This window comes from Amblyraja radiata, chromosome 37, assembly GCF_010909765.2.
Source record: "Amblyraja radiata isolate CabotCenter1 chromosome 37, sAmbRad1.1.pri, whole genome shotgun sequence".
In the NCBI taxonomy this organism is placed as follows: domain Eukaryota; kingdom Metazoa; phylum Chordata; class Chondrichthyes; order Rajiformes; family Rajidae; genus Amblyraja; species Amblyraja radiata.
Genome location: NC_045992.1, coordinates 22,011,233 through 22,032,154, shown reverse-complemented (window position 1 = coordinate 22,032,154; position 20,922 = coordinate 22,011,233). Strand labels below are relative to the sequence as shown.

The window sequence follows — 20,922 nt, the reverse complement described above, 5'->3', positions numbered from 1 at the left end:
AACTTGCCCACACCGGCCAACATGTCCCAGCTACACTAGTCCCACCTGCCTGCGTTTGGTCCATATCCATCCAAACTTGCCCTATCCATGTACCTGTCTAACTGTTTCTTAAACGTTGAGACAGTCCCAGCCTCAACAACCTCCTCTGGCAGCTTGTTCCATTCACCCACCACCCTTTGTGTGAAAAAAGTTACCCCTCAGATTCCTTTTAAATCTTTCCCCCTTCACCTTGAACCTATGACCTCTGGTCCTTGATTCCCCTACTCTGGGCAAGATATTCCATGCATCTACCCAATCTATTCTTCACTTTACAACTTGTCATTATAAAGTATAAATTCACCAGTGGGCAATGCTCCACAGCGCTCACTCCATGCAGTTATCTGCCTTGTGTCGGTCACCGATAAATTCAGACATCTGACTTTCAAACAGCTGGTGGCGTTATTGAATTAAGCAGCAACAGGCAAAGTGCTTTTAACTTTTCATTCTTTAAAATAGTGTTTGAATCTATTTGTTGTTGTTAAGTCATTTTTAAGGAGTTATATTTATTCCTCTTTCCTCCTTCAGAGTGCAGAAGAGATTTGTGCTGTAAACGGATTCTGCCAGCAAGCAGCCAGCATGCCAATGCTGCTCCTTCAGAAACCCATCGTTCAAACTGTGAAGGTGAAGCACTGTTCCACAGAGTCAAGGGTCTGTTGATAACTTCTTCCATGCCCATATGCTCCATCAACTTTCTGAATATGGGATATAGGGACATACAATTGTGCACAAAACCGAGGAAATGACGATAACCCATAATGAGTGTGTAGTTGGGCTCAACCCTGCGTGCCATAGATTAACAAGGACTCGGTGAAGATGTAATGTAAAGAAAAGGAGGCACAGTGGCACAGCGGTAGAGTTGCTATCTTACAGTAACAGAGAGCCGGGTTCGATCCTGACGGTGCTTGACTGTACAGAGTTTGTACATTATCCCTGTGACTCTGTGGCTTTTCACCGGCTGCTCCGCTTTCTCTCCCACACTCCAATGATGTGCATTTGTGTAGGTTAATTGCTTAAATTATCCCTCGTGTGTAGCATAGAACTAATGTATGGGAATCACTGGTCAGTGCACATTCTGGGCTGAAGGGCCTGTTTCCACGCTGTTTCTCTAAAACTAAAACTAAAAGTGCAGCCGGTCATTGCCTGAGCTTGTGCGCTGGTCTAACTTTTCATTCTGCTTCATCCAAAACTATTTGCATATCCTTTGCCCACTTGTTCAGTTTCTCCTTTAAAAAAAAGTGTTTTGTTTAAAGGAGATATGTGGGACAAGTTTTTTAACGAGTTTGGTGGTGCCTGGAATGCCAGTGGAGGCAGATGCGATAGTTGTATTTAAGAGACAAATGATATGCAGGGAATTGTCGATCACGTGCAGACAGAACAGATTAGCTTATGCATCATGTTCGGTAAAGACATTGTGGGCCAAAGGGCCTGTTCTATGTTGTATTGTTCTATGCTCTATTATTTACCACAACTACTCATTTGGTGGTTTAAATTTCTCCTGAATTCCTCATTGCATCTCTTAACACTGACTGTAAACTCTGACACAAGGGGAAACATTGCTGCATTCACCACACCTGAAGCTCCAGCATTGCCTCTCAGTCAATAGACAATAGGTGCAGGAGTAGGCCATTCGGCCCTTCGAGCCAGCACCTCCATTCAATGTGATCATGGCTGATCATCCCCTATCAGTGCCCCGTTCCTGCCTTCTCCCCATATCCCCTGACTCCGCCATCTTTAAGAGTCCTATCTCGCTCTCTTGAAAGTTTCCAGAGAACTGGCCTCCACCAGTTCTCTGACGCAGAGAATTCCACAGACTCACAACTCTCTGTGAAAAAGTGTTTCCTCATCTCTGTTCTAAATAGCTTACTTGTAGGGGGCGCTGTCCTGTGCATGGCTGCCCAGCCAGCAGCTGTCTGTCTCTTCGTCTTTTTATTTTTTATTTTAGTTAGTTAAGTGTTTTGTTTGGAGGTCTAGACTTTTTTAAGTGGGGGGGGGGGGGGGAAGGGGGGAAGGGGGAAACTACCTTTCAGGGTCCCTACCTGGTCGGAGAGGCGGCTTTTCTCCGGGCTGCAGCTTCGACCCGTCCTCGCGGCCTACCAGCGGGCCTGGAGCGGCGTTTCCTGTCGGGGACCGCCCAGAACCTCGGCTTCGGCGGCGGCACAGCGCTAGAGCGCTATCGCGGAGCTGCGGGACTGTGGAGCGACCAACTGCGGGCGGCGGCGCTGAACTTTACACCGGGAGCCTGGGATCTCAAGATGAGATCGCCAGTTGTGGAGCTCCATCTCGGAAGCCGCGGCCTCCAGTGCGGAAGCGGCCGTTCCAGGGTTCCCAAGCCGATGGGAGGACTCTCCCGACGCTGGAGCAACATCACCCGGCGAGAACGGCCTGGAACATCAGGCCTCCGTAGAGGCAACTGTGGAGGCCTCAATGGGCCCGACTATGGGTGAACTGGGGTTGGGGACTGGACTTTGTGCCTTCCCTCATGGTGGGAGCCATTGTGGGGGGATGTTCTTTGTGTTTAAAACTCTTATTGGTGTTATGTCTGTATTCTTTTTTTTGTGTGCTGCAAAATGGCAAAAAGCATTTCACTTCACTCAGGGCCGGCTTTAAGCCGATTTGACCGATTGCTCCCAATTAGGCCCCGCGCCTAAGGGGGGCCCCGCACTAATGTTCCGTATTTCGTACGGAAATACGAATTCTCTTTGTTAACTAAAGTTTTTTTTAATTCGCCATCTGGATTATTTTTTAAACGAACATGTGTAACCAAAGATCTTCTAGCAGAGCTCCACTATAGGATCTTTGTGTATAGCAACCGCTGCACGGCCATCAGACACAAACGATGTGTTAACTAGTACTGTTAGCACTTCTTATCAGCAAGTACTTAACACGTTGTTATACAATGTCATCAATGCATCCATCCGCATACCTCAGTAAATGTTATTGTGTTTTGAACAAGTATTAATGACGTCGTGTTCCTTTGAATAAAATTCACGCGGCGTCATTAATACTTGTTTAAAACACAATTACATGTAGATCGATGACACGTTGAGAATTTCTTTAAACTCACCATCATGAGTGAGGGCCCCGGACCGCGAGAAGGGGCTTCTTCCTGGTGTGCAGGTTAGTCATTCACCTACCGACCCACGTTGTGTCTCTTTGTATTTTGCTCTCTCCCTCCCACCCTCTCTCCCTCTCTCTCCCGCTCCCCATCTCGTCTCTCTCTAGCTCTCTCACACTGTCGCCTCGGCATTCCCGGAATCATTGACGTTTTGCGGTAGACAAAAATGCTGGAGAAACTTACAACATTCTTAAGGGGTTGGACAGGCTAGATGCAGGAAGATTGTTCCCGATGTTGGGGAAGTCCAGAACAAGGGGTCACAGTTTAAGGATAAAGGGGAAATCTTTTAGGACTGAGATGAGAAACACGTTTTTTACACAGAGAGTGGTGAATCTCTGGAATTCTCTGCCACAGAATGTAGTTGAGCTGAATGTAGTCTCCTCTCGTCCAATCAACCGCTGTCTCCAAGGGCATTGTGTCCAATCACATAATTAGCAGCTACGGTAAATGTTGGAAGCCAGCGGAGCTACTGACAGTCAAACGGGAGGGAGCAGGAGTGGTTCACACAGTGTATAATCCATAGCACTTAGTGTACAATTTCATAATATATACTAAATAACTATGCTGACAGACCTTGGCTGGGAATCTGGAGTTCACCAAAATTGTTCCCAATTGGGCCCCGCACCCCCTAAGGCCGGCCCTGACGAGCATACTACACGAAATATAAACATACATAAATTTTTACTTTTGTAGAGTAGGGGCCCCGCCATCAGTTTTCTAATTGGGCCCCGCAATTCCTAGCACCGGCCCTGACTTCACTACACCTGGGTGTATGTGAATGTGACTAATAAAATACCTTTGATACCCCTTATTCTTAAACTGTGGCCCCTGGTTCTGGACTCCCCCGACATCGGGAACATGTTTCCTGCAACTTTTTTCAAAAGTTAAATACCTCTCAGTTTATCAGTTTAGTTTATTGTCATGTGTAGCGAGGTATAGAGCTTTTGTTGCGAGCACACCCGTCATGGAAAGACAATACATGATTACAATCGAGCCATTTACAGTATATAGATAACGTCAGAAAGGAATAACGTTAAGGGCAAGGTAAAGCCAGCAAAGTCTGATCAAAAGCCCACAATGCTGGTGTTATCTGTGAATTTGGAAATTGAATTAGATTGGTACATGTCTGCACAGTCGTGGGTGTATAAGGAGTAAAGAAGGGGGCTGAGAACACATCCTTGTGGAGCCCCCGTGTTGGGATTATCGTGGAGAATGATTTGTCCCCTATGCTCACTGATTGGGGTCTGTTGGTCGGGAAGTTGAGGATCCAGTTGAAAAGATGAATGCTCACACCAAGTCCCGCGAGTTTGATGATGAGCTTGGATGGTATATCTCGATACTTGATATCTAAACCTTGATATTAACTACCTCCACTTCATCCATGCCACGTTTGGAAATATTTTCCAAAATTCTACCAGGGATAAGGAACTTGGAATTATATGGAGAGAACTGAAAAGCCAAGATTCCTCTCCTTCAAGTCACGAAGGGAAGTAGCAGAGAAATATTTTGATGGGCTGACAGGAAACTTGGTAACTGAAGAGCAGTTTTAAGATTGTTTGCTTAAAAAAAATGTAAGGGAAAATTGAGAAATGTTTTTGCCCCACAATTTGCTTGAAAAAGTGTTGGAAGAAGCTCAAAGAAGGACTTGTCAATGGGATTTGGTAAATAATTGAACAGGTAAAAGTGCAGGGATGTGGGAATGAATTTGTGTCCCACAGTTGTGAAGGGCTATGGACTGTATAGGAAAGAACTGCAGATGTTGGTTTAAACCAAAGAAAGGTCTTGACCCAAAATGTCGTCTATTCCTTTTCTCCAGAGATGCCTGACCCGCTGAGTTTCTCCAGCTTTTTGTGTGTATCTAAGGGTTATGGACTATCCTATTGGACTGAAGTGATTTAGCAAGAGTGAACTGGAGACAGCTACTTTAGTTACATCAAACTCAGGATAATGGGAGACATACAGGATGGAGGTACAAAACGTTCAGAGTAAACATGTTCCCACAAAGAACTAGGACTGCTAGATCTAGAATGCCAATTATGTGTATTGGGGGTGGGATGAGATACCAAGAGCTAAATACTACAGAAAGCTAGAAGAGTAAAAATACAAGGGTGAAATTAAAATACAAGTTAGAATGGCAAAAAAGTTATAACAAAAAAATTGACGTCACATCAAAGAAAATCAGGGCTAGCAGGGCTTTTTCTGGACCAGAGTGTAGAGGTGGGGGATACGAGTAAGGTTTGTTAATGAAAATATACGATTAATGGCATGAACCTTAACAGTATTAATGTAATGGATCATGGGGTCAAAATCCATAACTTGCTGAAAGTGGCAACACAAGTAGATAGAGTGGTAAAGAAGGCAAATGGTATGTGTAGGAAAGAACTGCAGATGCTGGTTTAAATTGAAGATGGACACAAAACACTGGAGCAACTCAGCGGGACAGGCAGCATCTCTGGAGAGAAGGAATGGGTGAAGTTTCAGGTCGCGACTCTTCTTCAGACTGATGATAGGCATATGTTATGCTTGTTTCATAGGTCAAGGCATTGAGTATAAGAGTCAGGAAGTCATGATGCAGATTTGTAGGACTTTAGTTAGGATGCATTTGGAGTATTGCATGCAGTTCTGGTCACCCCATTGCAGGAAGGATGTGTAGTCTTTGAAAAGCGTGCAGAGGAGGTTAACCAGATGCCTGGGTTGAGGGGTATTAGCTACAGGGAGATGTTAGACAGAATTGGATCAGTTTCTCTGGAACGCCGGAGATTGCGGGAGACCCAATAGAACTATATAAAATTATGAGAGGCACTGATGAGGTAGAAAGTCAGAATCTTTCTCGCAGCATAGCTATAAAATGAGAGGAGCAGTGTTTAAAGGAGATATGTAGTGCAAGTTTTTATACACAGAGGCTGATGAGTGCTTGGAACGAGCTGCCAGGGGTGATGGTTGAAGCAGATACATACATTAGTGACATTCAAAGGACTTTTGGATAGGCATATGGCTGTACTGGGAATGGAGGGATATGGGTTCTGTGCAGGTAGATAAGTTATGGATACTAAAAACTGGAGTAACTCAGCACGTCAGACAGCTTCTCATGGTCTCGACACAAAACATTACCTATTCCTTTTCTCCAAGGATGCTGTCTGACACACTGAGTTACTCCAGCTTTTTGTGTCTATCTGGTTTAAACCAGCATCTACAGTTGCAACCTATAGATATGTGATGGTCTTGGCACCATGTTGGGTACAGACATTGTGGAGCTAAGGACCCGTTCTTGTACTGTACTCTTCCTTATTCGATACAGCATTTTTGAAAATTGGTAAATCGCCAAGATCCATGCCAAACATCTCAGACTACTAAAATAAACGAAAAGGAAATCTGCAGAGGCTTTTAAGACAATTTTTAATGCTCCGTAGCTACAGGAGTATGGCCAGAATATTTGAAGACTGTTGATGTTCTGTTGTTTAAAAAGAGATTCACCCAAACATTCACCCAATGTTGGGTGAGTCCAGAACCGGGGCCACAGTCTTAGAATAAAGGGGAAGCCATTTAAGACTGAGGTGAGAAAAAAACCTTTTCACCCAGAGAGTTGTGAATTTATGGAATTCCCTGCCACAGAGGGCAGTGGAGGCCAAGTCACTGGATGGATTTAAGATAGAGTTCGATAGAGCTCTAGGGGCTAGTGGAGTCAAGGGATATGGGGAGAAGGCAGGCACGGGTTATTGATAGGGGATGATCAGCCATGATCACAATGAATGGCGGTGCTGGCTCGAAGGGCCGAATGGCCTCCTCCTGCACCTATTTTCTATGTTTCTAGATTTGTTACCAGGCCAATGAACCCCAGCAACAGATTATTGAGGGACAAAGTTAATCTTCTATAGGAAAGGTACATATTAATCAGGAGCAATGTGGATTTAAAGGAAGGGCGTATCTAACGTATTGAATGTTTTGTGGAAGTATTGAGCTCAATGAGTTGTTATGGCTTGCAGTGATTCTTGGATGGGCTGATGAAAAAATGTAAATGCCCAATGGATCTAAGGAAAGGTAGCAAATTGGATTGAAAATTGGCTCAGTGACAGGGAACAAAGAGAATGACTCATTTGTGGACAGCCACAAATAGTTGGAGTAACTTAGCGGGTCAGGCACCATCTCTGGAGAAAAGGAATGGGTGACGTTTTGGGTCGAGTTCCTTCTTCAGTCTAATTTCGGTGTTCTTGTGGGTTGAGAGTTGTTGTGGGTGAAGATCCGCAAGGTTCAGTACTCCAGCTTTTATAATAAATGCCTATGAATAGGGAGAGATCTGGGGAAAATTACAAAGGTTGGAATGTGGCCATGCGGTAGACTGATTTAGACTGCAAGAAATGTGGGCTAATATATGATGAGCGTTTGAAGGCACTGGGCCTGTACTCGCTGGATTTTAAAAGGATGAGGGGCTTCATTGAAACATCGAATAGTGAAAGGCCTGGATAGAATGAATGTGGAGAGGATGTTTAGCGAGTTCGATATTCCGAAAAACGCAAGGATTTGTCAAAGAACGAACACTATAAATATAGATCGAACGAAGCACTGTAGATTCAGTGAGTATAGTTTGAGTCCGATTTTTTGTCTTTTTTTCAGTGGGAGACCGGGGGAGGTGGGAGATACTGGGAGGGGGGGGGGCAAGGTGGTCAGAGACCTACGGATCAATGAGACACCGGCCCACAGGCAGCACCTAGAAGTGCCAACGCCATCTCACCTCCGCCTCTTCTGCCGGGCAAACCGACAGCCCAGATCAACGACACCAGCGGCTCCAGGCCCACAGATCCAGAGCCAGCATCAACTCCAGCCCAACACCGCTCCAACTGCAGAGGAACCCGCTCCCCGATGGGCCGATGCAGTGACAAGTGCCAGTTCGCCCACGGACTGACCGAGCCGCCACCCCAAGTACAAGCCATACATTGCACATCACAGGCTTCTGCCCCTACGGTGCCTGCTGCCACTTCATCCACAACCCCGAGGAGGAGCTATGGCGCCAGCCTGGGCTCAGCCTCCTCCGGCCCAGCGCTCTACTGGGCTGCGCCTTCAGCCCCGACCTGGAGTTGTAGCCAGCCCAGTCTCTGGGCATGGGGCTGGGCAAGGGAGGGGGAGGAGGTTGATGCTGCTGCCAGCACCACAAGAGCACCAGCAGCTCCAGCAAACGCCCGGCCTGCCCATGGCCGGCAGGAACCCGTCCGCAGACTCGCTCTCCGACCAGGACGACTCCAGTAGCAGCGGCTCCGAGTCGCCCGCCCAGCCGGCGACTGGCCATCTACAGCGGGATCTCAGTGTCGGATTGATGGGGGTGGTGGGCTGCCAGCCAACCCGGCAGGATAGGCAGAGCCGAGCTGGAGCCAACGGCTGCAAGTCCAGGGCCGCCCCGCCAGCCCAGGGCCACCCCAGACAGGGACGAGACACCGGGGGAGGGGTCAAGGACGGCTCAACAGCACCCGCTGCGACGGGGAGCCCACCCCGACCCCGACTACGGACATAGAAAATAGGTGCAGGAGTAGGCCGTTCGGCCCTTCGAGCCTGCACCGCCATTCAATATGATCATGGCTGATCATCCAACTCAGTATCCTGTACCTGCCTTCTCTCCATACCCCCTGATCCCTTTAGCCACAAGGGCCACATCTAACTCCCTCTTAAATATAGCCAATGAACTGGCCTCAACTACCTTCTGTGGCAGAGAATTCCAGAGATTCACCACTCTGTGTGAAAAATGTTTTCCTCATCTCGGTCCTAAAAGATTTCCCCCTTATCCTTAAACTGTGACCCCTGGGACGAAACACAAGCCTGCACACGATGCAGCACCAACATTGCTGAGACTGTTTTATAGCTAGTGACCTATAACCTGGGCATGCGCAGTCGGAATACCAAACTCGCTTATAGTTGGAGAGTCTAGGACCAGAGGCCATCGAGCCAGGGTGGTGAATCTGTGGAATTCATTGCTTGTGGGGGTCAAGTCAATGGATATTTTTAAGGCAGATTTTAAATTAGTAAGGGTGTCAGGGGGTATGGCAAGAAAGCAAGAGAATGAGGTTTAGAGGGAAAAATCGATCAGCCATGATTGAGTGGCGGGGTAGACTTGATGGGCCAAATAGCTTTATTTTGCTCCCAGAATTTATGCTTACTAGACTAAGTGGGACCTGTTGGGCTGCTTGGGGCTGGGCTGCTTCGAGTCGCTTCGGGTCCCTCCGAAAATTGTATTTGGTTGGAAACCTCCGCCAGCCACCCTCAGCTCCAGTAAAGACGCGATGGCGCAGGAAGATGCGGACTGTGGAGTGACAGGGGAAGAGAATAATCCGCGCAGCGCCGACTGGCAGGAGAAGAGATCAATCTGCGCATGCGCGTTTTTTAAGATTTTTAGACCTCACTAACATTTACGACATTCAACCGATCAGAACATAACTTGGTACACTCGCAGCACAGGAGAACGGTGAGTGAACTGGTGAAAAATAGTAGCACTATCGCGAACCGTTTTTGCGCAAATAGAATGACTGCCAAACTGGAAGATAACAAGATCGGAGTTTTAGTTATGTATAGATAGATGAGCCAAAGTGTTTGGGGAGATGCAAGAAGGTGAGGAAGTTTGGGAGAAGATTGAGTGAAGCGGAGAAACAACGACTATTGATGCATCCTGAAAGTAACTAGAGTTTTTCAACCTTCTGCAAGGTGGGATATGGTTGGGTAGCTCTTTAGTCTATCACCACAGATGCAGCAGGTGGATAGTGTGTCATAAATGCTCTGTGATTCGAATGAGCTTTCTAGCCTTTGAGATGGGCCAGATCTCTCAGATCCCTTGCCTTGGAGCCACGCTAAACCACACTGGAATCTTAGAGCCACGTGGCTCCTTAAGTCCTGCAATGATTGCCACAGCAGCCTCTCTGTGAAGTCCATAGGGCCACAATAATCCGTGAACTATTCTGATAACTCATGCTGTCTCCCGACATGGAACACAGTATAACTTGTTATCACCTACCTCACTGCTAACAATGAACCATTGTGGGCTCTGCCTTTCCTCTATCATTGTTACTTTTTGGATATCCTTTAGACAATAGACAAGAGGTGCAGGAGTAGGCCATTCGGCCCCTCGAGCCAGCCATTCAATGTGATCATGGCTGATCATCCCCAATCGGTACCCCGTTCCTGCCTTCTCCCCATATCCCCTGACTGCTATCTTTAAGAGCCCTATCTAGCTCTCTCTTGAAAGTATCCAGAGAACCAGCCTCCACGGGCCTCTTGAGGCAGAGAATTCCATAGACTCACAATCTCTGTGAGAAAAAGTGTTTCCATGTCTCTGTTCTAAATGGCTTACCCTTTATTCTTAAACTGTGGCCCCTGGTTCTGGACTCCCCCAACATCGGGAACATGTTTCCTGCCTCTAGAGTGTCCAAACCCTTAATAATCTTATCTGTTTCAATAAGATCCCCTCATCCTTCTAAACTCCAGAGTATACAAGCCCAGCCGCTCCATTCACTCAGCATATGACAGTCCCGCCATCCCGGGAATTAACCTTGTAAACCTAAGCTGCACTCCCTCAATAGCAAGAATGTCCTTCCTCAAATTAGGGGACCAAAACTGCACACAATACTCCAGGTGTGGTCTCACAAGGGCCACTGCATCTCACAAATGCAGAAGGACCTCTTTGCTCCTATACTCATCTCTTGTTATAAAGGCCGACATGCCATTTGCTTTCTCCACTGCCTGCTGTACCTGCATGCTTACTTTAATTGACAGATGAACAAGGACCCCCAGATCCCGTTGTACTTCCCCTTTTCCCAACTTGACACCATTTAGATAGTAATCTGCCTTCCTGTTTTTGCTACCAAAGTGGATAACCTCACATTTATCCACATTAAACTGCATCTGCCATGTATCTGCCCACTCACCCAACCTGTCCAAGTCACCCTGCATTCTCCTAGCATCCTCCTCACAGTTCACACTGCCACCCAGCTTTGTGTCATCTGCAAATTTGCTAATGTTACTTTGAATCCCTTCATCTAAATTATTGATGTATATTATAAATTTTGTTCTGTGGCGTCGATATCCCTCTTTCCCCTTTCTCCCGACTCTCAGTCTGAAGAAGGGTCTCGACCCGAAACGTCTCCAATTCCTTCTCTCCATAGATACTGCCTCACCCGCTGAGTTTCTCCAGCATTTTGTGTCTACCTTCGATTTTACCAGCATTTACAGTTCTTTCTTAAACATGCTGCCTGACACGCTGAGTTACTCCAGCTTTTTGGTCTATGTTCTGTCTTCAAACATTTTCTCTTATCTCCAAAAGTCTCCCAAACTACTTTTAATTGATACATATATATTGAAATGAACGAAACAACTTTTTGAATAAAGGTTGACAATTCTATTTAATAATAATAACTAATATTTCCCTCAGAGCTCAATTTAACAAACCAGGATTCTTGAAATAGCTAATTTTTGTGTTGCCAATCTGGGGGAAATAGTCAGAGTCATAGAATTAAACAGCACAGAAACGTATCCTTTGGCCCACCACATCCACGCTTTATGTACATCTAGACAAATCCCCTTTATCCATGTTTTACTATGAGTTACCTATCAGCGTGTCTGTCTCATGCCCTGTACAAATTGTGAGTGTGTCTGTGTCCACCACCTGCTCTGGCAGTGCATTCCAGATATCAAACACTGCATATGTAAAAAAAAATCCTGACCCCTCCGGTCCCATTTCAAATTCTTTCCTCTCAACCTATGCCCTCTTGTTTTTGATATCCCTACCCTGGGAAGAAGATTTTGATTACTTCCCGTCTCTATACCCCTCATTTTTGTTTAGTTTAGAGAAACAGGGTGAAAACAGAAGCACAATCCTACTCATGGGACAATTTACGCTTTTTATTGAGGCCAAATTAACCTACAAATCGGTACGCCTTTGGAGTGTGGGAGGAAACCAGAGCACCCGGGGGAAACCCAAGCAGGTCACGGAGAGAACGTGCAAGCTCCGTACAGAACACCCGTAGTAAGGATTGAACCCGGGTCTCTGGCGCTGAGAGACAGCAACTCTACCGCTGCGCCGCCTGATCTTACATACTTTCATGAAGTCATCCCTCGCTTCCTTCACTGCAGGGAAAACAAGCAAAGCCTATCCAATCTCTTGTGTAGGAAGGAACTCCAGATGCTGGTTTAAACCGAAGATAGACACAAAAAGCTGGAGTAACTCAGCGGGATAGGCAGCATCTCTGGAGAAAAGGAATGGGTGACATTTTGGGTCAAGACCCTTCTGCAGACAAGACCAGAAGAAGGGCCTCGACCCAAAATATCATCCATTCATTCTCCCCAGAGATGCTGCCTGTCCCGCTGAGTTACTCCAGCTTTTTGCGTCTATCCAATCCCTTGCACATAACTAAAGTCCTCCAATCCGGGCAAGAACCTGGTGAATCTCGATTGTGGGGCACCTTTCCCCTGTGAAATCCATAGTGGCTTCAGTTACTTTTAATTTTTTCTTCACACTAAGTATTTTCTGTCTTTAGAAGGAGCCGGTGGAGGAAACAGAGTCGCAGGGATGTGTGATGTGTGAGTTTGCCATGAAGGAGATCAGCACGCTTCTGCAGAAGAATACAACTGAGGTGAGAACCCAGAACTACGGGCAGCAGGTTAGATGACCAGGGTAAGAAACTGGCACTTAGTCACAGAGGGATACAGCGTGGAAACAGGCCCATCGGCCCAACTTGCCCACACCGACCAACGTGTCATATCTACACTATTCTCACCTGCCTGCGTTTGACCCATATCCCGCTAAACCTGTCCTATCCACGGACCAGGCACGTGCCGTGAGTAATTACTCAGGGTAGGCAGTCAGTCGGCTTTTAAAAAATCTTAAACCGCGCATGCGCAGATTGTTCTCTCTGAGCAGTCAGTCGACTTTTATAAAGTCATTTGCCTTCAAAAGCCATATCTCTTAATAAAGTACCGTATTTCCCGGCAATGAAGACGCATCACCATTTCGAGTTGCGAAATTTTGAAAAAAGGGCTGGCTGGACATAGAATATCTCACGCTCAAAAAGAAAATAAAGAAAGTAACAATTCAATTTGCCCAAGGCTTCCAAATTTTCTCCATTCTGAATTACTGAATGGGTGGGGGGTGAGGGTGACGGCAGGTGGAGAGATGGTGGGAAAAACGGGAGCACACCGGGACAAGTTGAATCAGTTGCGATCTTATTGAATGACAATACTAGTTCAAGGGACCAATTGGGGGGAGAGTTCCTTTCACAGCGTGTGGGGAGTCTGGCCCGGGCCAGCATGGGCAGGAGCGTTGAGAAGGAGGGGGTCGGGGATCATGCCAGCAACTCACTCACTGCTACCGCAGCGCTACGAGCGTGGAGCCAACGCATTGTGGCCGGGGAGGGAAGTAGCTCGGGTGGCTGCGAGCGACCGCCGGGACCTCAGCACCTTCTGCCGGCCCGCTCACCTCTGGCAGTGCTCTCCGTCTGAACACCTCTCTCCTGCCGCTCGCCGGCCTCGCTCATATCAGCCGCTTCCCGCAAATCCTTAAATTACGACTGCCGCCAGGAGGAGGACATGGCCTCACTTGCTGCGCTGGGTGATACTGCATGGCATTCCCGTGTCTTTCAATGTAGACTGGACAGTGAGGGGACCAACTCAAGAGCGGGTCAGCGGGCGATGGATAGCAGGACCACGGACGGTGGAGCTTACTCCTGTGTCAGCACGAGCACCTCAGTTGGTCCATTGATCGCGCTGAAACAGGAATAAGCTCCACCGCCCGCTGTCCTGTTATTCATCGCCCGCTGACCCGCTCTTGAGCTAGTCCCCTCACTGTCCGGTCTACATTGAAAAACACGGACTGGGCAGTGAATGCAATGCAGTGTCACCCAGTGCAGCGAGTGAGGCCATGTCCTCCTCCCGCGGAATTTACGGATTTGCAGGACGCGGCTGACATGGGCAAGGCCGGCGAACGGCAGGAGAGAGGTGTTCAGACGGAGAGCACTGCCAGAGGTGGGCGGGCCGGCAGAAGGTGCTGAGATGGCAGTCGGTTCCGCTGTCCGGTCCCAGCAGCCGCTCGCAGCCACCCGAGCTACTTCCCTCCCTGGCCACAATGCGGTGGCACCGCACCCGGCGCACTGAGTGAGTGAGTTGCTGGCTTGATCCCCGACCCCCCTCCTTATTGCCCTCCTTATTGATCCCCGACCCCCCCTCCTTATTGCCCTCCCCGCAACTTTACCCCTGGCCAGACTCCCCACAAGCTGTGAAAGGAACTCTTCCTCCCCGGCGGAGCTGTCCTTTTACAGCCACTTCCCATCGATACCAACGAACCTGCCGCCACCACTTCCACTGGAAGCTCATTCCACACCGCTACCACTCTGAGTAAAGAAGTTCCCCCTCATGTTACCCCTAAACTTCCCCAATAAGGGATAGACTTGGCTATCCCTCAGTACAGCAACATCGTTCTTGATGTTGCTGTACTGAGGGATAGCCAAGTCTATCTTTCTTGATTAACAACCTAACCTTTGGGCTCCAAGACGCAGATAAATTTTCGTGCCTTATTTTTGGGTAAAAAATAGCGTCTTCATTGCCGGGAAACACCATATAACATATAGCTCAAAGAAATTTACTTACCACATTATTTGTTCACGAACTCCATTCTTCTCTCTGTTTCTAAAGATAGACTTGAGATAATGACAAACCATTTTTGAAAAACCGGCCAAGAAACTTGCGCTGCGCATGCGCAGTAGGCTGCTGTGCAACACATGCACGCAGTCCACAGTGTAAAGGCAGAATTTCAGCTGCCTTCAGCTCCCCTTGTCATTGAAGGGTAGAAGCTACGTCGACGGCACGTGAGCTGCACATACTTTCGCGTATTACATGTATGTACTGCAGATAAAAGGCACGGAGAATTATGCCCACCTAAGAGATCGATCTCTTAAGTAGGCATAATTCTCCCGTGCCTTTACTATTTATATCTAATAATGACCATTTTATAATTTTAGTCAGGGTAGGCACTGCCTACCTTGCCTACCCTGACACCACGTACCAGTCTAAATGTTTCTTAAGCATTTGGATAGGATAGTCCCTGCCTCCTCTGGCAGCTCGTTCCATATACCCACCATCCTCTGTGTTTAAAAACAAAATTACTACTCGGGTTCCTATCCTTCCACCCTCACCTTAAACCTATGTCCCCTGGTTCTTGATTCCCCAACTCTGGACAAGAGACTGCGTTACCCAATCTATTCCTCTCACCATTTTGAACACTTCTACAAGATCATCACATCCTCCTGCACTCTAAGGAATACAGTCCTAGCCTGCTCAACCGCTCCCAAAAACTCAGGTCCCTGAGTTCTGGCAACATTCTTGTAGACCGTCTGCACCCTTTCCAACATCTTTCCTAAAATCCGGTGCCCAGAGCTGAACACAATGCTCTAAATGCAGCCTCACTAACGTCTTGTATAACTGCGACATGACCCCCCCAACATCTATACTTGTAGCTGCTTCTAAATAGGAGTCCGATTGTGTTAGCAAATTGGGAATGGGATGTAAAGAGAGGTCTCGCGGACGGATAGGCACCACCACTGCACAGGTCTCTCTGTAATTGCGGGCATGTTTCTCACTTGCAGGAGGCGATCACTGAAGCTCTGATCAAAGTCTGCTCTATTCTGCCGGCCACAGTTAAAAGTGAATGTCAAGACTTTGTTGACCAGTATGGGAAAGCTGTGATTGAACTCCTTTCCCAGGAGATGGACCCTGAGTTTGTATGCACCATGATCGGCCTGTGCAAGAAGCCGAAAAGGGTGGCCGCGGGTAATGTGAATTCCCCGTTCTTATTGGGGTTTGGGGCAGTGGGCTAGCAGCCACCGTGGCAGCTGGAGAATTTACATTCAATCAATGAATCATTGATACTTTATTATCGCATGTGATATGTCACATTGAGATACTTTGTTTGCATGCCATACACAACGTATGCAAAGAGTCGCCACGTATAGGGCGCCGACAGAGTTGCAAAGTCTTCAATGTGGCCCCCAATGGTCCCTCTTTGTTCTTGGCGGGCCCCCCCACGCCAGGTCCCTTTTTGTTCTATCGGCAGCGCTTCCACCAGCAACACACTCGCGAGGACCCATCCGCAGGATCTTCTCTTGAATTCTTCCATGCGTTCATCAGGAGCTTCCAACGGCCCCCCTCTCTCTCCGACAGCCCTCCTCTCTCTCTCCCCTAAAGCCTCCCTCTCTGACAGCCCCCCCCACCCCCTCTCTCCGACAGCTACCCCCTCTCTCCGACAGCCCCCCTCTCTCTCCGACGGCCCCCCTCTGTACGTTCTCTCTGTGACCGCGTGGGTTTTCTCCGGGAGCCTGCCTCGGTTTCCACCCACACTTCAAAGACTTACAGGTTTGAATGTTAATTGTCTGTTAAAATTGTAAATTGTCCTTATTGTGTAGGAGGATAGTGTTAATGTACGGGAATCGCTGGTTGGGGTGGACTTGGTGGGCTGAAGGGCCTGTTTCCAGGCTAAACTAAAATGAAACCATGGTGTATAAGTTGAATAGAACAGAGACCATGTGGACAAGTCCAATGATCTCTGAAGGTGGCAGTGCAGCTCAACCAGTAAGCTGTTGGTTTAGATTCCAGCATCTTTTTCATTTTTATTTACTGGTGAAACTTGCCAGCTGGTCACGTACAGCTACCATCATATTTACAATGTCTCTGGTAAATTGGCTGATAGCTTGGTTCGGTTATGATGCACCTTAAAAATAAATAAACTACTGCTCATGAGGTGGTGTTTATATCCATTTCCCTGATGCCCGAATGTTAATGACATTACGTTCAGGTTGTGGATCAAAGCTTTTCAATAAAGCAACACGGTGGCGCAGCGATAGAGTTGCTGCCTCACAGCACCAGAGACCCGGGTTTGATCCTGACTACAGGTGCTGTCTGTACGGTGTTTGTAATTTTCTAATTGGTTTGTGTTCTGATCATTCTTCCCACCACAGACATAAGCAGACCAAAGCAGCAGCAGGCAGGTGCTTTATGTGAAGTCTGTGAGACGATGGTAAGATATTTGGATGATTTACTGGAGAAGAACTCCACCGAGGTAAAGATCTTGGCTGCTCTTGAGAAGGTGTGTTCCATGCTCCCGGATACCATGCGAGATGAGGTAAGAGACACACGTGTTTGCCAGCTTTACTAAGTCAATGGATAACGGGAGCAGAGCCACAGGCAGCTGTGGCCTCTCTTTGTGATAAGTGGACGTGGTTCTTCACCATATTTTGCTTGTGCAGCTTACAAGCGAGGGGTATGAAAATGTATTTCTCTAACTTCAAGTAATCCCTGCATTCACTCTCTCTCCATCCCTTCCCCACCCAAGTCACATCAGCTTCTCGTTCTCACCTAACTACAGCTAACAATGACCTGTTTCTTTTATCATTGTTACTTTTATTGCATATCTTTCATTCATTAGTTCTATATCTCTCTAGATCATCGTCTATATCACTCGTTCCCCTTTCCTGTGACTTTCAGTCTGAAGAAGGGTCTCGACCTGAAACGTCACCCATTCCTTCTCTCCAGAGTTACTCCAGCATTTTGTGTCTACAGTTTAAACCATTAATCCTTCGTCCCACATGTGTCTTCAGGGACATGGTGTGACTGTGTGAAGGAACAGACAGGGCTCGCTGTGATATTCCTGAGTCCCTAGCCTCCAGTATCTTGAAGGAATTGCTGATTTACAAAAAAGACTCAAAGTGCTGGAGTAACTCGGCAGGTTAGGCAGCATCTGTGGAGAACATGAATAGGTGGCACTTCAGGTCGGGACCCTTCTTCAGATGTTGTGAGGGGAGGGCAGAAAGCTGGTAGAGCAAAGCCTGGCGAATAATAGGTGGGTGCAGATCAGGGGGGCTTTTTATAGGCAGATGTTTGGACAATGGCCAGTGATGAAAAGACAAAAGGTGTGAAACAAGGATAGAAGAAGTTAAATTGTGAAGCCAGAAGAAGGAATGCAAGTAGAGGGTGGAAGGGGGCACATCCAGGTGGGGCACAGGGAAGAAAGGAGAGGGGGAAGGGTCTGTAGCTTAGATACCTAAAATTGGAGAATTCATTATTTATGTAAGTTACCCAAAGGGAATATGAGGTGCAGTTCCTCCAGTTTGCTTGTGGTCTCACTCTGACAATGGAGGAGGCCCAGGACAGAAAGGTCACTATGGAATTGGGAAGGGATTTGAAAGGTTTAACAGCTGGGAGATCCAGTAGGCGTTGGTGAACTGAAAGCAAGTGTTCAACAAAATGGTCGCCAATGTGCAGGAGGCCACATCGGGAACACCGGATGCAGTAGATGAGGTTAGAGGAGGTGACGTGAAGCTGTCTCACCTGGAAGGACTGCTAGAGTCCCTGATGGAGGTGAGGGAGGGGGTATAGGGACAGGTGTTACATCTCCTGCGGTTGCAGGGGAAAGTACCTGGGGAGGGAATAGTTTGGGTGGGAAGGGATGAGTGAACCAAGGAGTTGCAGACGGAGCGGTCTATGCGGACAGTAGAAAGGGGTGGGAATGGGAAAATGTGACTAACGGTGGGATCATGTTGGAGATGCCTGAAGTGTCGGAAAATGTCGGATGTGTTGGATGCAGAGTTTTGGGTTAAAGGTGAAAACCAGGGGAACTCTATCCTTGTTCTGTGTGAGGGGGAGGGAGAGCAAAGCTGCAGGGCTCAGAAGAGACCATCTATGACAGTAACCATGTTTACTAAACAAAGAGGACATCTCGGATGTCCTAGAATGGAGAGCCTCATCTTGGGAGCAGATGTGGCGGAGACAGAGGAATTGAGAGTAGGGGATAGTGTCTTTGCAAGAGGCAGGGTGAGTGGAGGTTTGGTCCAGATAACTGGGAGTCGGCGAGTTTGTACTAGAAGACAGTCGATCGTCTGTCCCTGTAATGGAGACAGAGAGATCATGAAAGGGGGAGAGATGGTCCTTGAATTTGAGGACTGTGGGTTAGTGGTAAAGTTAATGAAATCAATGAGTTGTGCACAGATGTAGAAGGCAGCCCGGTGTAGCGGAGAGAGAGTTGGGGGATGGTGCCAGTGCATGGTTGGAACAAGGACTGTTTGACGTAACCAACCAAAAGGCAGGCATAGCTGGGACTCATGAGAGAGCCCATGGCTATAGATTTAACTTGAAGTAAATGAGAGCAGTCAAAAGAAAAGTTGATTAGGGTGAGGACAAGTTCTGCAGGATTGAGACAAGTATCAGTAGAGACAACTTGGTTGAGTCACTTTTCAAGGAAAAACTGGGGGGCCTTGAACCCTTCCTGGCGGAGGATGGAGAGAGTCCTGGTGTAGAGTGGACGTCCATGGTAAAGATGAGGCAATGGAGGTCTAGCAATTGAAGAGTTGAAGACCGTGTGAGGTGTCTCATGCTTTGATGGGACGGTTCTAAACCAATCTGCCTGCCACTCCTAGTGGTCACCTATCTACCAGGCTGAACCTATGGATTGACCGCCAGCCTGAAACTAACATTATCTGCCTCCTTATGTTTAGTTTAGAGATACAGAACAGAAACAGGCCCTTGGGCTCACTGAGTCTGTGCCGCCATTAGCACTACTCTACACACACTGGGGACAATGTACATTTATACCAAGCCAATTAGCCTACAAACCTGTATGTCTTTGGAGTGTGGGAGGAAACCGGAGATCCCGGAGAGGTACAAACCCTGGTCGGGATGGAACCCGGGTCTCTGACTCTGTGAGGCAGCAACGCTGAGCCACCATGCCACATAGATTATCTGCCTCCTTATGTTGTGAATGAATGGGGCTGTGTCCACCAGATAGTATGCAGTGTCTAAATGGCGACTCACTCTAATCACGACTTTGTGTTGCAGTGCGACCAGCTGGTCTCTCAGTATGAACCCGTGTTACTTCAAGTCCTGTTGGATAACCTGGAACCAACATTGGTTTGCACTGTGAGTATGGTTTGCTCTCTGATAATCACATTTCTCTTGTTGCTGGTGCACCTTGCCGTGTGAAGTGTTGGGGCGGCACGTGGAACCGTCACACTTCAGCTGATTTCAGCTGCCGTTCACAGGACTGTGCCCTGATGCCCGCAGTGTATCAGCACTCGGTCAGCCTGCAACCTAGTCTGTCTCAGGACCCAGCCATACACCTCCTGTCCCAGCAGGTGCCTGGCCCAAAGTTCATCAACAAGTGCACGCAAGCAAAATTCAATTTAAGGATGTGGTTTAGTCTTGAAAGTAGCACTTTCACCCACTTCCTCATTTTGGATATATTTTTACAATTCTACTAAAACGATCGTTAATCTGCTTTATCCACCCCACCTCTAATTTGTTTCTTAATTCTAAATGGATGTAAAAGACTTGCACAGCCAGATTACATTTGATCATAATAAGCGTAAGGTACTGGAGTAACTCAGCGGGTCAGGCAGCACCTCTGAAGAACATGGATAGGTGATGTTCTGGGATCGGAAGCCTTCTTCAGGGTCCCAGCCTGAAACATCTGCTATTAGTGTTCCCCAGAGATGCTGCTTGACCCGCTGAGTTACGCCAACACTTTGCGTTTAGTTTAGAGATGGACACGAGGGACAAATCTTACCAAAGCCAATTAACCTACAAACCTGTACGTCTTTGGAGTGTGGGAGGAAACCGGAGTACCCGGAGAAAACCCACTCAGTGACAGGGAGAACGTACAAACTCCATACAGACAGCTCCCGTAGTCAGGATGGAACCCGGGTCTCTGGCGCTGTCAAGGGCCTGTCCCACTAACGCGATTCTTCAGCAACTGTTTT

General features: G+C 47.6%; 1 protein-coding gene across 1 annotated transcript in view; it reads left to right on the top strand.

Annotated features, from left to right (window-relative positions):
* LOC116966541 (prosaposin) overlaps positions 1–20,922 on the top strand; it is an 84,167-nt gene that overhangs the window by 57,558 nt on the left and 5,687 nt on the right. The window contains exons 8-12 of the mRNA XM_033012889.1: positions 565–660; positions 12,664–12,759; positions 15,763–15,946; positions 17,131–17,294; positions 20,003–20,083. Coding sequence (XP_032868780.1) covers positions 565–660; positions 12,664–12,759; positions 15,763–15,946; positions 17,131–17,294; positions 20,003–20,083 — 621 coding nt within the window. The remainder of the gene's footprint in view (positions 1–564; positions 661–12,663; positions 12,760–15,762; positions 15,947–17,130; positions 17,295–20,002; positions 20,084–20,922) is intronic.